This window comes from Pleuronectes platessa, chromosome 5 (assembly GCF_947347685.1).
Source record: "Pleuronectes platessa chromosome 5, fPlePla1.1, whole genome shotgun sequence".
NCBI lineage: Eukaryota > Metazoa > Chordata > Actinopteri > Pleuronectiformes > Pleuronectidae > Pleuronectes > Pleuronectes platessa.
This window is the reverse complement of record NC_070630.1, coordinates 18,841,638-18,858,028: the sequence shown is the minus strand read 5'-3', so window position 1 is coordinate 18,858,028 and position 16,391 is coordinate 18,841,638. Positions and strand designations below refer to the sequence as shown.

General features: G+C 38.4%; 1 protein-coding gene across 1 annotated transcript; it reads left to right on the top strand.

Annotated features, from left to right (window-relative positions):
* The first annotated feature begins 1,065 nt into the window (after positions 1–1,065).
* Positions 1,066–14,483, top strand: foxn1 (forkhead box N1). The gene is made up of 9 exons (XM_053423335.1): positions 1,066–1,236; positions 7,212–7,332; positions 7,948–8,265; positions 8,356–8,451; positions 8,835–8,965; positions 9,064–9,160; positions 12,132–12,339; positions 12,539–12,979; positions 13,836–14,483. Exons 2-9 carry the CDS (start codon positions 7,225–7,227, stop codon positions 14,141–14,143), a joined length of 1,707 nt encoding a protein of 568 aa, XP_053279310.1. The 5' UTR covers positions 1,066–1,236; positions 7,212–7,224; the 3' UTR covers positions 14,144–14,483.
* Positions 14,484–16,391: the final 1,908 nt, after the last annotated feature.

Sequence of the window (16,391 nt, the reverse complement as noted above, 5' to 3'; positions counted from 1 at the left end):
ACCTAAGTGCCCCCTGGAATCTCTTCCCACATTACACCCTCCTCAAGAACTCCGTCTTTGGCAGAAAAAGCCTTCGGCAGGAGCCTCGCTCTGCAGAGGCCTTGCACTGTAACACAAGAGTTTATTCAATCTGTAATTAATCCTCCGTCTCTCTGTCATTCTGCCTCGCCCTCTCACTGAGGACAGGGTTTGTTCAAGGTATAGCTACGAGCGAAGGGTTCTGATGTTTTTCTGGTTCATCGGGAGGATAGGATAGGAATCTACCTGTATTGACATACCTCTACTCCCTCTCCCTCTCTCGCTTGCCTCTTATTTCTCATTATTTCTCATTTCTCTTATTTCTTATTTCGCCTTTCGAGCTTCAAACCTTGGCTGTGAGCGTTTCAGAGAAGAATACAAGTTTGAATTTATCAAGAAAGAAGAAATTCATTGAGAGGCATTGCCGTGGATCCTCCTAAAACATGTGTAGGACCTGCCTGAGGGTTCTGAGATTATAGTTCACTCCACGGCCTGCTGACCACAGCAACCTGATGATAGGTACGTCCATCAATTGTGACATTAACTTAATTAGCTTTTCTTCAGTGTAAATGGTGCATTTATGCAGGCTCCAAATGCTCACATGCTCCCGTCTGTGTTTACATGTGCAAATGTTTGTTTGAATGTGCATCAGTTAAGTGGAACTAGATCACATTTGAGACCGCCACTGCAATGGGCGAGCTCAGAAACTAGGGCACGGTGCCCACCCGCTCTCTGCCACGGGCTGTAATCAGTAGTGTATCTTATGTCCCACTCAGACAAGTAACCATTCAGTGAGGCAAAGAAAGAGTGATGGAAGGAGGAAGGGAAAGGAAGGGAGCTCTGCCAGCTGCCACTGACTGCACCGGCAGATCTTTTTTGGAACCTGCTGGAACAGGTTTTTCTTTCTGTATATCTTATTGCTGGGCTAGTCTGGACGAGTGCCACAGACACACACACACACACACACACACACACACACACACACACACACACACACACGCACACAGAATTAGGATGATATGCCGACCTGCCAAAATGTGAATCCAGCCCATCTACCAGCTCTGTACATATTTAGACAGTCAATCTAATCGAAGTGGCTCACTGTCAGGGCGAGGGAGGCTTGAGGAGCACACGGTGCACGAGCTGAATATGTCAACAGAGGTGACAAGCTGAAACTACAAACCCACAATAAGAAAGAGAGGGCAGAGTCAAAGTTAGGTGAGTTCCTTTAGCTGGTTGTGCTCTGCTATAAACTTGACTATATGATTCAAACTTTTTGCCTCATGTTTACGTAGGAACATTGAGACACATGCAGCAGTGTACTGTTCTGTTTGGAAGCTGTTGGCACTGCTGCAGGAGCTGACAGCTGGCTCACCTCTGAGAATGTTGGAGTGGCAGCCTTCTCATGTCACTGTCAGTATATAGTTATGATAAAGTGAGCATATAAACCTGTTCTTATTTCCTGATAACTGAAACCATAAAAGATCATTAGCAACTTCATTAGAATTTTTCTAAAACTGAGCTTGTTGTGCGAAACATGGGGCTGGGATTATGACACCTGATCAGCTCTACACTTTGTACAAATAAAATCTGTTTAGAAATTAAATGAATTTAGAAGTAATCTGTTGTATTTATCAAGCTTTTATCTCCAGTATTATGTTACTGCATAAAATACCTTTCTAAAATATTCATAAGGTGCTCCCTTTATTTTTGAGAATGATTTGAGTTTTGACAACTTCTGGTCATTTATGTTGAACCAACTCAGGACATTAAGTGAGAATAATTGACTTTTCTCTTCTTTCAAACGTAACACTAATTATCATAGTTTCAATATGGATTTTTTAAAGTTGAACTTTAGTCGTTAAAATGTTTTATCTGAAATAAGGGCGCAATATGTTTATATACTACTGTAAAGTACTGAATAAGACTTTAAATAATTGTATTCCTAAAAAACATAAAGTGTCTGAAAAAGCTAACTGAGTAAAGTTGATAGAAATTGATTAAACAAATTGAGAAAACTTATGACAAATTTTAAAAGTCAGTTCTATATACCAGTCTCCATCATAGACATCACTGTATTTATTAGTATGAAGAAAAAAACATGACTTCATTTAACATAGTTTGAAGATATAAAAGCAGCTTCTCATCAGACCGCAATGAGTGTAGACTCTGGATTATGTTCCCCCGGAACACTGGGAGATACCTTAAACTCAATATTTCTAATCAAAATACTTTTTACTAACTTGTAATGGAAATTGTTTGGTCTGAAAATGAAACTAGTGGTCAAATGAACTTAAACATACGTAGAACCATCATTAAATACAAACAACGCTTACAACCAGAGGATAACTTAATAGTTTATTAATGTAATATTTAAAATCTCCACAAATTTGATGATGTTCTGAATCTCCATAAAATACAGTGATTGAAAGAGAGACATTTTCTCACAGCCTTTAAAGTACTTCACAAATATAACTGGTGCATTTCAGTTCATTGGAGTAGCTCAGATTCAGAGGAATACGCTCATCAACTAAAATAAACATGCCGATATGTGTGTTCCCTCTGGTTCTATCAGCCGCAGTGTTTGACCATGTGTGAGTCAGTCTCCAATTATGGCCCCGTCAAACTCTCACCTTGTAGAACTAATTCAAAGAAATTTTAGAGAATTAACAGATACACAACAAATTCAAACTTATGTGGACATGTGTTGATGTTAATTGTGTTATCAACTTTAGAGCTGTACTTAAACTGTCAAAAAAATCATAACAAGAATATAAAATAGATTTTAGGACATGGTTTGAAAAACATCTTTAGTGTATTATATATGCTAAGTATATGCTGTAAATGTGCACTGTGATTTTATTATTTCCCTCTGTATGTTAACTTTAAGGGAACTCTTTTTAAAATAAAGACTGAGTAATATCAATTCATGAAACAAATTTCAAATTACCAAAATTGAAGGTCATTATTCTGTCAACAAACAAAGAAACTAGAGTTAAATTGACTGGTAAATAGTAGTGATTCCCAGTATTATGGTAGTGACACAATATTACTGGTAATTACTGCTAATTGGGAAATACTACCAATTAGAATGATGTTTTAAATTGAAAGTCTAATTCCCTGGATTAAAATGTTTACACCACAATAATGCATTCAATTAAGCAAGGGTAAAAAGTCCCCTGAATGAGTGTGCCTTTTTAAACAATATGAATTTAGATCCACAATATAGACATGCTCAATCCAAACTGTGCTAATTTGATAGTTTATAGTAAGTCATTTCCTGACAATATTTATATATGATTTAAATACTTCAATAAAGCTTAACACATTTAAGTTTTTAATTCCAACAATTAAAAACATTTAAAAGACTTGCGGCACTACATGTAACATGTGACTCATTCATATATAATTACCTATTCATTCATATAAATGCTACGTGTCAGGAAGATTTCTGATACTGTAAACCTCAACTGTTTTTTTTTGGCCTCTTTATAAGTTATCAGTTATTAGATCTAAGCCATGAAGATGAGCCCAGACACTATAAACTATAAACACTTAACAGCTACCAACACTGTCATGTTGACACTTTGACACATTGATCTTCTTAAGTTAAAAACATTTTCGATCTATTTTAGACAATGGACGAACTTGATTGAATAGACTGAAGTCACTGTAAGAGCTGTAATGGGCTCATGTTGTCTGCTGCTTATACTGTGCAGCCTCAGGGGATATGAATAGTCCTAACACCCCTATTCAAATTGAAAGTTTGAACTTTTCCACCTTTAACCTGTAAAATGTAAGTGAAAATTCAATTGAAACAATAAACAAAAGGGACAATAGATTGATCGAAAGTGAGCACACCCTCTTGTGATGTAAATCTTGTGAGCAAATAGAAGAAGGTTTTTGAGGTACCAGGATATCTTAAAAGGAAATAGTACTAAACACATGTCTGAGTCGGGTTAATCTCTTTTCTATATCGAATTAAATCTGAAAACATGTAACCACAGGGAATGCCTGTTCTACTAGTTTATCTGAGACTTGAGATGTTTGTTGTGGGTGTTAACCACTTCATCCACAGGCTGAGATAATCATATTCACAACCTTGTTTCTCTCGTAAGTGACCGAGCTGTCAGTGAGGGACGTGTGAGTAACAAGTCAACACACTCCATAAAACTACCTAAATATCCAAAGATTTATAGAAGCGAAATATCCTTTAGACTTCTCATAATTAGGGATGTTGGTGTGTTCAGAATCAACCAATCACATTCAACGTTTTAGTTGCATTCAAATATTCAAAAAGAGGTTTCCACGCATGAAAGGGATCTCGTTGTTGAAGGTATCGATCAGGTGAGAGCTGCAGGGCACTGGATATACCACTGAGGAACAGACTGAAGAGCAGATTTACAAGTGGACAGAATATGGTTCAGTAGTGACATAAGAACAGGATGTTCCTCAGAAAATTGATTGAAAAGAAAAGGTGAGAAATGATCATGGAAGCTGCCAAAAGGCCGACAGCTACTTTGTAGGAGCTGCAGGAATTTCTGGCAAGTACAGGATGATCCCTACATGTGACAACAATCTCCTTTATTCTTCACACAGGTAACCTAGGCTCAGGGGTAGCCAGTAGGCAGTAGGCAACGCAGAAGATATTGTCAAGGAAAAAAGCAGAATTTTGCTAAATAAAATTCCGTGGAGCTTTTTGGGCGAAATCTATATCTATATAATTCCTAAATGGAACACAAAAACAACACAGCACATCACTGTACAAACACCAAACTCACAGTGAAGCATGGCAGTGGCAGCATCTTCTTTTGGTGTATGCTTGTCTTTGGCTGGAACTAAGGAGGCTAAGTGAATCATCAATATTTCAAATCACACCTCTACTTGTAGTAAAAACGTTAGAAAACTCAGGTAAAGATGATCTCCACTTTTCAATATGACAGTTCCCCTGAGTCTTACTCGAAATATTAATCATCAACAAAAGAAGATCAAAGTTTTGTAATGGCTCAACCCGTTCTCAGACTTGAACCCAGTGGCAAATCTGTGGGGCGACATGAAGGGCAGCACAAAAATAGTTCATTTTAAGGATGGGCAAAACCTATGCTACCAGTTACTGTGAGTTTTTAACAGGATTTACAGAAAGCTATCATTTTAGGTCATGTCAGGTTTAAACTTTTAATAAACCAGAATGAATGTTAGATAAGCAAACTGGGAATTTTCTGTCTTGAAATGTTTGATAAGTGATACAGTTGATATTTTTCATGAAGCTGTATGCATCCAAATGTTTTTTTTAACTAAGTTTCAGGTCAAGGGTATCCCTTAAATAATTAACATGTTATTTGTATGAAAATATTGGAACGAAACTTGAGCAGGAACCATAGACTGTACAAAAAAAGGCAGAAACATGTGTTTGGATGATGTGTTATTTCATCTCAATGGTTAGAAGTGTTGTTAGATGAATGGAGTTAACTGGAGGTAATTCAGTTTTAGAATATCAGATGCTACGCTATGCTACTTAAAATCCAATGTTCAAACATGAGACACAAACAATCTGGCACTAAATCTTTACAAACAAACAAAAACACACACACACACACACACACACACACACACACACACACACACACACACACACACACACACACACACTCTCTCTCTCTCTCTCTCACCTATGCACACACATCACAGACGAGGTTTGTCTCCCTCAGCTTTATCTGGCTTTGTGTGACCCAACAGCCATGGTTTGTTGGCAGTTTTAATGAGCTTGGTGTACGTTGGGGGTTAAAGTTACATTTAATGGAGCCTGTGCCACGTGTCTCTCAACTCCTCTGGGATCAGATAACACTTCTTCACACTCCAGATAAGCCCCTGTTCCATGTACTGTACGTCAAATGGTGGAGTTTGTACAGAAAAATTATCTCCTGTTCCCACGCCAGCTTTTATACTGTCAGAGATTTAGATCTCAAAGGATCAGTGACTCCGTCTCAATGCTTTTGCTTCCTGTTATGTGGCAACAGAAGTATAAATCAAAAAACACAATATAAAGAGTTGAGAGGAACTCTTTTTGACAGCTGTATTTTCCTCTCAACACATCCGTTTAAGAAATCATTATAACCTCCAGTAAAAGTCTTATTGCCAATCTTTGGTTTTTACATGAATTCAATCATAGCCTTTTAATTAAGACTGAAAATGACAGTTAAATATCCTGGATATGAAGGCTGCCAGTGATGTGATGTGGAGCCTGTGGAGTACCTATCGGGGGATGGAGCCGTGGTGACGAGGTCCTGCAAATTTATGCGATCAAGAGTCTTAGCTGCCAATCATGATGTTTCGCCCTCTTCTTATAGCATCAAATAACTAATCAAAACCAAACTTAGCCCAGAACTACCCTAAATGACAGAAAACATATTTTGGAAAACTTTAATTTGACATGTACTTTGACTTTTTAATACGGTGTGGCCTAGGGGGTAGAGTGGTCGTCCTCCAACAAGAAGGTTGGCGGTTCAATCCTCACTCTTCCCCATCTGCATGCCGAAGTGTCCTTGGGCAAGATACTGAACCCCTAAACGGCCCCTCATAGATGTTGAATTCACTAATTGTAAGTCGTTTTGGATAAAAGTGTCTGCCAAATGACAAGAAATGTAATGTAATGGTATGTGTCCTATCTGCTAACATGGAGGAAGCAGTGTTTATGACCTATATTGCAGCCAGGCACCAGGGGGTGATCGAGACACTTCGGCTACACTTTTGAGGAGCAGTCATGTCGGCCATCTTTACACACTGTCTATGAATCAAACAAACAGCATGTATTATATTAATACACACGTTTTTTTATGTTTTTTAGAAGGGTGGGATTTATCTCAGTTTCTCTATGTTCTTAATGTGTTTTCAATGTTTATGCTATGCTAACTTCGATTCTTAATTATCGTATGAAAAAGCACATTTCCCAAACTATTGCCTCAACACTCTTGTGACCTTTAATTCAAATTGATGCAGCTCACAGCCTCTTTCATGACGAAGCATATGCTATTCAGCCCCTGTCGGATCAGTCAGTGACAAGACGTATCATCTGCTTGAAAAAACACCACATCATCACAATAGGGTCACTAACACACCGCAAATATGGAAAATACATTATTTAGATCAATTATTCTCAAACTGAGCATGTTATTTTTGTTTCTCCCCGGGCGCAGATTTTGGTGCAGAATGTCCGACTCGTCAACGTGCAGCAGGTCTCAAACATCAACCCTTCAGGCCAACCTTCACACCTGTGAGCCCTCTGAGACGTCCTGCCAGCAGATGGCAGAATCACAGGTACTGAGCGGCCTCAGGCTCTACTCTGGTTTTAACCCCAAAAAACTTCTTTGGTGTAAAGTGGAAACAGAAAATCACAGCTGTGGTTTGAAATGCATGTTTAAAAAATGGAAGTTACTTGTGTGTAGTGTTGAATATTCATTGAGAAACAGTCGTTGCTTTCCAGGATCCGATATTTTCACCTGCCATTTATTTAAGGATAATTTTTTTTGAGGTAAATAGTATTCATTATTTAAAAAAATGAATCTTAATAATAGTTTATATTTTTGGGAAACATTGTTCGCTTTAGTGAGTTTAAAATGTTAAGTATAGTAAATATAGAACTACAACCCGCAGTTGCTGAGATTAGATTTTAGAGTTAAAACAAATTGCGTCCAAAAGTAATAATTAACATTTTATATTGCATGTGTTTAATTCATGTGAAAGCAATATTTGGTGTATATGACAGAAGTTTGCTTGTAATAGAAAGCAGCTTTTTGTATTTGTTTCCAAAGGGGGAAAGATAAGAATAACAAAACGTTTTTCTTTTTTATGGTTGAGATCACTTTAAATTGAATTCTATTATATAAAAAATAAATATAAACTGTATCCCCCATGTTAATGATCACACCACAGACAACCAAGGTCAGGGACATCTGCTTCACTCAGCAGGATGCCTTCACCCTGAGGGCCGCAGCTGTGAACAGGAGGCACAGCGCTGATGGCATCATGGGTTCAGGGTCAGCCGTGGGCAGAGGTCCCGTCGATTCCGACCGATTCCACCCATACCGCCGACAGTACGGAGATGGAGCAGCGACGGCCGCAAGTTGCCTCCAGCAGTGCTCTTCTTCCTTCAGCTGTCTGCAGGAGGGGTTCAGTCCAGACCCAAGTTCACCGGGGTCCAGCAGTGAGGGGCAACCACCCCCCTGGGACCAATACAACAGCAGCATTCAGGTGCCTGGTCTTATGTGCTATAACTCATCTGTTATATAGAATCCAAGGATGTTGACTTCTACAAAGTCTATCATTTTCTCTTACTTGTAGAGTTCGTACCCAGAGCTTCCTGCTGTACCAGTGGAGCCCTCCTGCTTCCTGTCTCAGAGTTACCCATCTTACAGCTCATCCAGGCCTCTACCACAGGTGAGTGAGCGATCATACACGCACACTTGGCTGCTGCAGAAGATGGAAACTATGTGATGAAGAATAACTCAAGTGGCAGGGACATTGGTTTTCTTTCAAGGTTTAAAAATATAGCAGTTATTGATGAAAGACAATATAATGGCAGATGTCGATGTGTTGTAAGGAAAGGGTGTTTATAATTGATTTGATTGATTATAATAAACATACACTCAGTTAAAGCTTTATTGTGGCAGTTTATATATCAATATATATATGAGTCAATCAAAGCTGATGAAAGAAAATGTCAAGGAAATATCTGAGCCCCATATCTGTATTTTATCAACTTCTGGTCATGATATGAATATGTGTGCGTGTGTATGTGTCTGCTTCTGTGTTCTCTGCAGGTCTCGTCCAGACTCTACACTGACAATGAGCCGTCCAACAGCTCCAAATATTCTCTCCAAAGTCTCTCCACCCAATCTCATCAGGAGGTCATCACTCAGTCCATCTTCCCTAAACCCATCTACTCTTACAGGTGAAACTGCATCACACTTCAAAATATATATTTAACCCTGTAACAATTAAAGCATCAATTAAAATGCTAATTAGAGAAATTCTTCTTTATCACTGCAGTATCCTGATCTTTATGGCTCTGAAGAGTAGTAAAACAGGAAGTCTTCCCGTCAGTGAGATCTACAGCTTCATGACGGAACACTTCCCATATTTCAAGGTATCACAACATGTATTTATTTTTCTAACCACACACACTGAATCTAACAGAATAAAAGAATCTCAGTCTCAGATGCAGAAATTGAAAATACTAAGTTTGGACATTCACATTGTCTAAATCTGTCCAGTATTTCAATATATCTTATCATGTATTATTAGTATAATTATTAAACTAGGTTAATCCCATTGAGATTTGAATCTGAGATTATCTGAGATTATCTGGACTACACCTTGTTGTTGCACTGTTGTCAAACATGTTTCCTCTGTAGTTGAACCTCTCACAAACCTATCGGACTTTGAATGTTATCTGGTCATAGCATTGTCAGTTCTACTCTGGAGATGTTAGAGCTCAGATTTGGTTTTAACACTATTTACTTATTTCCATTTACCTGTTTCCAAGCAAACCCCCATTTTTATGCAGTAGCACAAAAATTATGTTTCAAAATGAAAACGTTAGTGTTCTTATCCATTTTGATTACAGTCATAAACAAGCCACAAACATGGTTGAAATAACGTTTTTTTGTTAAAAAAACTAAATCTAAAATTGCTAGAAAGGCACTCAGAGATACCACCGTCAAGGCTAACGCTCTATCTGACCACATTTAAGAAACAGAAACATTCTTGGATTCAACGATTTATTCCTATCTGCTCAACTTAAAATACTTCACACAGACAGGATCAGATCAGACTCAAGGCTTCCAAACAAAATACAAGTTGTCATAATTGTGCTAAGACACAACCCAGAACATACCAAACACACCTAAAGCAGTACTACCAAGTGTCCCACGTATGTACAGTATGATCACAGTCAGCACGGACCTGTAGTTGGAACCATGGTTAAAGATATTATGTTACATGTGTTGAATTGACGTTATGGGTTGATCTGAGGCCTGTAGACCCTGTGTCATGAGTGCAGGATTTACACTGACTGCATTTGTATCTGTTTAAGAGGAGCTCTGTGTGTGTACTTGTTTTTGTTACCTCTGTAGGACCTTTTCCGATATAAACACTGACCTTGTCAGGACCAGCAAACATCATGGGGACCATGAAGTTATAATGACAAAGGGGAGACTGTCTTAATACGGCAAATGTTAGTTTTGGAGGCCCTTGTTGAGGTTTGGGGTATGATGGGAATTGCAATTATGTTAAGGTTAGAATTGGTCATGGTTAAGGTTAAGGAAAGGGTGTTGTTAGGCTGTACTCAATGAATGGAAGTCCTAACAAGGATAGCTACACAAGTTTGCGTGTGTGCATGTGTTTGCACATGCTTGTAACAGTGGTTTCTCTGGTTTGGTAGATGAAGGGCTGATGTTCATGTTTGTAGTGTTTTGCTCAAACCACATCTCTGTTGTTGTAGCTGACATTAATTACCCCCATGAAATGATTTATGGCACTGTGCAGTGTGCAGCACCTGCAGCTGGGTGGCTCTGGACCAACTGGGCAGAAGCCTGTAAAGGCTGAGGCTGGTATGTTAATTGGGATGAAGGGCTTGTTTTGTGTCTGTCTAATATCACCAGCATGTGTTTGTACGTGAGTGTACTGTATGTAGGCAAGTTTTGTGACCAATCAGAAACTCAAGCCTTATCAATAGAACTTATCATTCTATTTCTATCCAATAAATTCTGTATATATTCCACCGTAGTGATGCCTTTGATATCCACAGTTCTAATCATTTCATTTAGTCAAGACGGTAGATTAAAACTCATCATAAATCCACAAACCTATGATTTAATTATGGTGAAGCATTCATCTGCGGTGTCAGACCTTGGTTTGAACCCTCAGTCGTCACAAAGGCGGTAGATTTTGCAAAGGAGTCAAGATATCTACAAATCTGTTCATATTCACGTCTGGAAGGAGCTCAAAGAGTTGCCACCGATGTTTTATTCAAGAAGGCACCTTGTTGATGGCTGCTTTCCAAACAGCTGCCTGTGACCTTGAGCACAGGCTGCAGAGCCATAAAATACACTTGACACATGACAGACTGATACTCACTGGAGGAAAGTCAGGTGAATTTAGCAAAGGCTTTGAGATTCATTGAAATAACTTTATGAATATCGTCGAGTTTGTGTGAGTTCAGTTCAGTTCAGATCAGAGGACACTTGCTATGGCACGCACACATAAATCATTGCAGATTGCAGGAAAATTAATACATGTTTTAATGTTGCCTCAGGGGAGGGCATGGTGCTGGTTTCTGTCAGTTTGTACGAGTGCTCGGATTTGACTCATAGTCAGTGAAACACGGTCAGATTAAGGGTGAACCTGCAACAAGGCTGGACGCTTTGTTTATCAATCCTAAACAATCATGAGAGAATGATAAACATTTACATCAAAGAAAAAAAAGGAAGATCATATTGATTTTAATAATTTAAATAAAAATGTAACAGTTTTAAAGGTTTGCTTGAATTGTTAGATGAGTAAGTAAAATCAGATTTGAGATTTTGTCCATGTTTGTGAAAAACATGACAAAGGGTTAACAGGTTAAAGTTCATCAGTGAGAGGACATTCTGGATGACATTTTCTCTGAAATTTTTTATAAAAAACTAGAATGCCAATCAAAAGAGTGCATATCCTCCAAGGCCGTTTACCCGTGAATTCAATCAGTTCTCTAAATGTGTGTGATATTTTTCGTTAAGGGCCATGAATTATTCTCTTAAAAAATATATAAATATAAAAAAGAAAAAAAAAAGAAAAAAAAGAAACCGGGATCTGCCTCCTGCACCGGATCCAAACCTATATTGAATAGATTCTTCCCTCACCCATACCACATCCTTCCACCAAGTGGTGTGGTAATCCAACCAGTACTTTTTGCATAAGCCTGCTCATTGATTGATGTGAGTTTTTTGCCAACTGGTTTGTCTTCCTTACTGGTTCTTCAATGAAGTATCCGGGCATTACAAAGCTTGAGAGCTGTGTCTTTAACCTGTTTCATCCTCATCTGCGGCATTAAAACCTTCCCCTCCCCCGTCGTTCAGACAGCTCCCGATGGTTGGAAGAACTCAGTGCGTCACAACCTCTCCCTGAACAAGTGCTTTGAGAAGGTGGAGAACAAAAATGGGAACTCGTCCCGTAAAGGCTGTCTGTGGGCCCTCAATCCTGCCAAGGTGGTGAAGATGCAGGAGGAGCTGCACAAGTGGCGGCGCAAAGACCCCATCACTGTTCGCAGAAGCATGGCGAAGCCAGGTGGAACCCTTCAATACACTGAACAGCAAATCTATTACAGAAACTGAAAGTGAATGTTCTGAATTCAATTTGATAAAGAATGATTTTTACCATGAATTCATCTCAGTGTGAGATTAAAGTCTCAAAAATGCAATTTACAGATGTTTTAATAAAACTGAATCTAATTGAAACTTGATTTGATCCTCACTTTTCTCTGCAGACGACCTTGATCGTCTTGTGGGAGAGAGACCAGACAAGCTCAGATCTTTACCTCCTTACACCAGCTCATCCCTCTTGTCCAGAGGGACTCCATTTTACAGCACCTCCTCGTCTTCTTGCAGCCTGGCCCAGCTCCGACCGCCCTGCCAACCTGTGCGGCATCCACATTACAACCATATCTTACCACAGCAGCCCCGCTTCATCCCCCCCACATCAGCTTACCCTGGCAGCTCATTTGCCCTGTGCTCGCCCTGTGGACAGCAACCTGCAGCTAGAGGCCTGAACTCATCCCAAACAGGGAAGATGCCACCGGTTTATAATTCTGCTCTGCAGGCTGATTACAGTGTTGGCCCCAGGAGTATGCAGGACTTACTGTTGGAGGGAGATGCCAGTTATGACATTGACACGTTTAACACCTGTCTGACTGACCTGCAGCTGCAAGGTATGACTGTGTCACAGAAAACCAAACATTCACATTATCAGGGAATAAAAGCTCACAGGTACAGTCTGTTTGTGCAGCCTGATTTAAGATCACTTAAAAAACGTTGACATTTGACCCCCAAAAGCTTATCATTTCTATTTTGAGTCCAATTGAATGTTTGAATCAAACTTGAATAAATTCCCTCAAATGATCCTAAGATGGTGTATTCACAAAAGCGTGATTTGTAGGGTCACTTTGAACTTTACGTCTGATTTTCAACCAAGAAATTCTAATTAGTTCATCGAGGGGGCCGGATTTTCTCAAGGCGTTCCATAGAAATCTTGTTCACAAGGTAGAAAATGTGTTTTGAGAGGTCATAAGAAAACTTGACTTTTGTCATATAATGTATGTCTTCATTGCTCTATATGACAAACTTCAGTTCTCCCTGTCTGGTGCATGTTGCTGACGGTTTCTCCTGTCAACTCTTCACAGGATTTTCTTGTTCTGAAAGACTCTTTACCTGTAGTGATTGACTCAGTTGTTCTTTGGGGTCTTGAGTCTTTTTGTGCAATGTATGTAGTTTTTGATATTGATGGTATCTTGGTTTGATTATTCTTCTATAAATAGTATTTTGTTATTTTGTATGAAATATTGGAAAGAAGATGATGATTGTTTGACAATTTTATCCAGAAGATCCTCCCTGAACAAATTTTAAGATTAAATAATATTTGGATGAGGAAATTGAGATAATTTCGGGAATATGAAATTGTTATGATCTTTATCCTTCAACAGCGAAATAATTAATTTCTGTGAACTCAGCATTTTTGTCTTTTTGTTTTAATACTTTCCAAAACACACCTTCACTCTTTGGTTTCAGGTCACCTCTGGGAGGAGTTTAGGGAGGACACCTTGGTGTCAGATCCACAAGTTACCGCTGCATTGCTGTCCACCCCCCCTGTCCTGCAGGAGCCCCACATCCACACCGGCTGCCTGCAGGTGATGCTGCCTGTGGGTCAGACGTCACAGGTGACTGCTGTGGGTCGATGTAAAGCAGAGTATGATGACGAGGATGCCGGAGGTGGACGAAGCTTGGAGCAGCATGGACTTCATCCTGTGGCTTATTCAGGGGTGGAGAACATGGCTGGTTATCTGACCTCCTGCACCACGTCCATCTCCTTAATGTAAAGACCTGACGGCGGATCATTGTCCCTGAGAACTGATATTTTACAGAATGTGAAAAATTATAACAAGCAGCTCTGTGCCAAAGTATTAGTGTGGTGGTTATTCAACCCACGTGATTCTCTGTGGAGGAAATGATGTAAACATATTCACTGTTCGCAGTCACAAAACTATCTCTTGTTACAGTTTTTTCAATTTCAAAACATTTTTCCCCCCATTCTGTTTATTTACAAGAGATGATATATGGTTAATTAGCAAATTATATACAATATAATTGTAATAAAGTTCCTTATTGAATATGTTGTTAAATTTATTTGTGAATTTAGTTATTTATTTACCTTTTATAAGCCTCATTGTCACATTGTTATACAAATGTTTCCTTATTTTAGATTTTAAAGTCACTTAAAAAAAACTAATAGTCTTGTTGTCATGTGTAAATAAATGTTCCTATCATATTAAACATAATTGTCACTTCTATATTTTGCCCTTTATTTTTGGTCAGTTCCTTGATATCAGATTTATTTCAGGGTTTAGTTTTTCCATATCAGAGTTTAAAAACACAAACACACAACATGTTAATTACAATGATGACGTCCTCTTCTAAAGCATCTTCAAATCAACTGACAAACCCGCAGTAACTGCAGTCAACACAACAATCAGTCTCTGATTAGACGGCTTCTCATTAAATACATTCAATATGATATTCTATTAAAAGCCTACCTGTGTTTATTTTAATATATTCGACATTACTGAGTCCAGTGTCATTGGATCGGTAAAAAACGCTTGTAGAAGCCGACTTGTACTCAGTGTAATAGGACTGTTCTTACAGAAGATGGCAGCAGAGACAATTCGTTTTTCCTTCGATATGACGCCTGATAAACGCTGAGGTAAAACACATTCAATTACATTAGGTCAAAGTCTCTGGGTTATAATTAGTCCTACAGATTCAGGCTGTTAGACCTCAGGTTCTGATGAGACTCTCCAAGACCAAGAATCATGTTTAATTTAATTAAATAATGAGACAAATACAGCCCTTAAGGCCAGTTTATACAGCTTGTGAATATTAGACATTGCATTCATATCCATATTCATAGATTCTGGATTGTTTAATGGTGAGAAGAATTACATTACAATAGACATTACAATATTTATAAATAAGGCAATTACAGAATGTTTTTTTTTATCTCTTTTTTTTTATGTCTTAAAACATGTCCGGATGTTTTTGTAACTTGAATCAATGCTTTAGGGGAGAAATAATATTAACTGGACAACATCTGGCAACTCAATTATTTTGTTATAAATATATTTCTTCCCACCAGTAGGTAAGTGTAATGAAACTAGCACTTTGACTCTTAATAATATTTAATGTTTAGATAATAAATTGTCTGTTCAGCATGGTTTTTAATTTATGGTGTATTTATCTTGTTCTAAGCTTCATCCTTTGTTGAAAAAAACCACAAAGTGTATAAAATCTTTGAAAAAAATCCCATATTTATTGCAGTGATGGTATCTCGGCTGTCAAAACTTTACATACTTTTTTTAATTTAAAACATTTATCATAAAATATACATAGTGCTTCAGTACTACAGAGAACATACTGGTTATCAAAATTGATATCAGACCTTTGACTTTTGACTAATGAATGTTTTCTGACACTTCAAAATGGCTATTTATTTAAAAAATACTCCTGACATTAGTAGTAGTACTATGAACCAGAGGACGTAAAACAAATGACACATTAACATAGACAAAGTACACATCTCTGTTTGTCATTCAACTGAACAATGACAAAGCTCACAGGAGGAGGACTGAATCATTCGGTAGAGAATGATGTCTACAAATCTGAGAAGCTTCAGGAGTAAAAATGTAATGAGATTCTATACAAACTATATAAATATACTGTACATCCAAATGGATGGTTAAACTTTTTTTTTATTTCAAGTTAAACTCTCTCTATGTCTCGTGGTGTAATTCAGGACAAATATTGTCTCCTCATCCTTTTCACATTCACGACTATGAAAACACACAACATGTAAATGAATCCTGGTTTGCCTAATGATCAAGTGGAGCCCACATAAACACACGGAAATCGACAGCATGTACAGACACTGCATGTGTTTACTGCCCACACAGACACACACGCGCACACACACACACACGCACACACACGTGCACATACACACACGCACGCGTGCGCGCACACACACACACACACACACACACACTCATGCAAACTGTTGATAAAACTGGCAGA

Bases quoted from the DNA above. Each gene is read 5' to 3' on its own strand.
- foxn1 (XM_053423335.1), top strand. From the start codon at position 7,225: ATGTCCGACTCGTCAACGTGCAGCAGGTCTCAAACATCAACCCTTCAG. The intron at 8,266-8,355 runs GTGCCTGGTCTT...TCTTACTTGTAG, and splicing joins AATACAACAGCAGCATTCAG to AGTTCGTACCCAGAGCTTCC. The intron at 8,452-8,834 runs GTGAGTGAGCGA...TGTTCTCTGCAG, and splicing joins CATCCAGGCCTCTACCACAG to GTCTCGTCCAGACTCTACAC.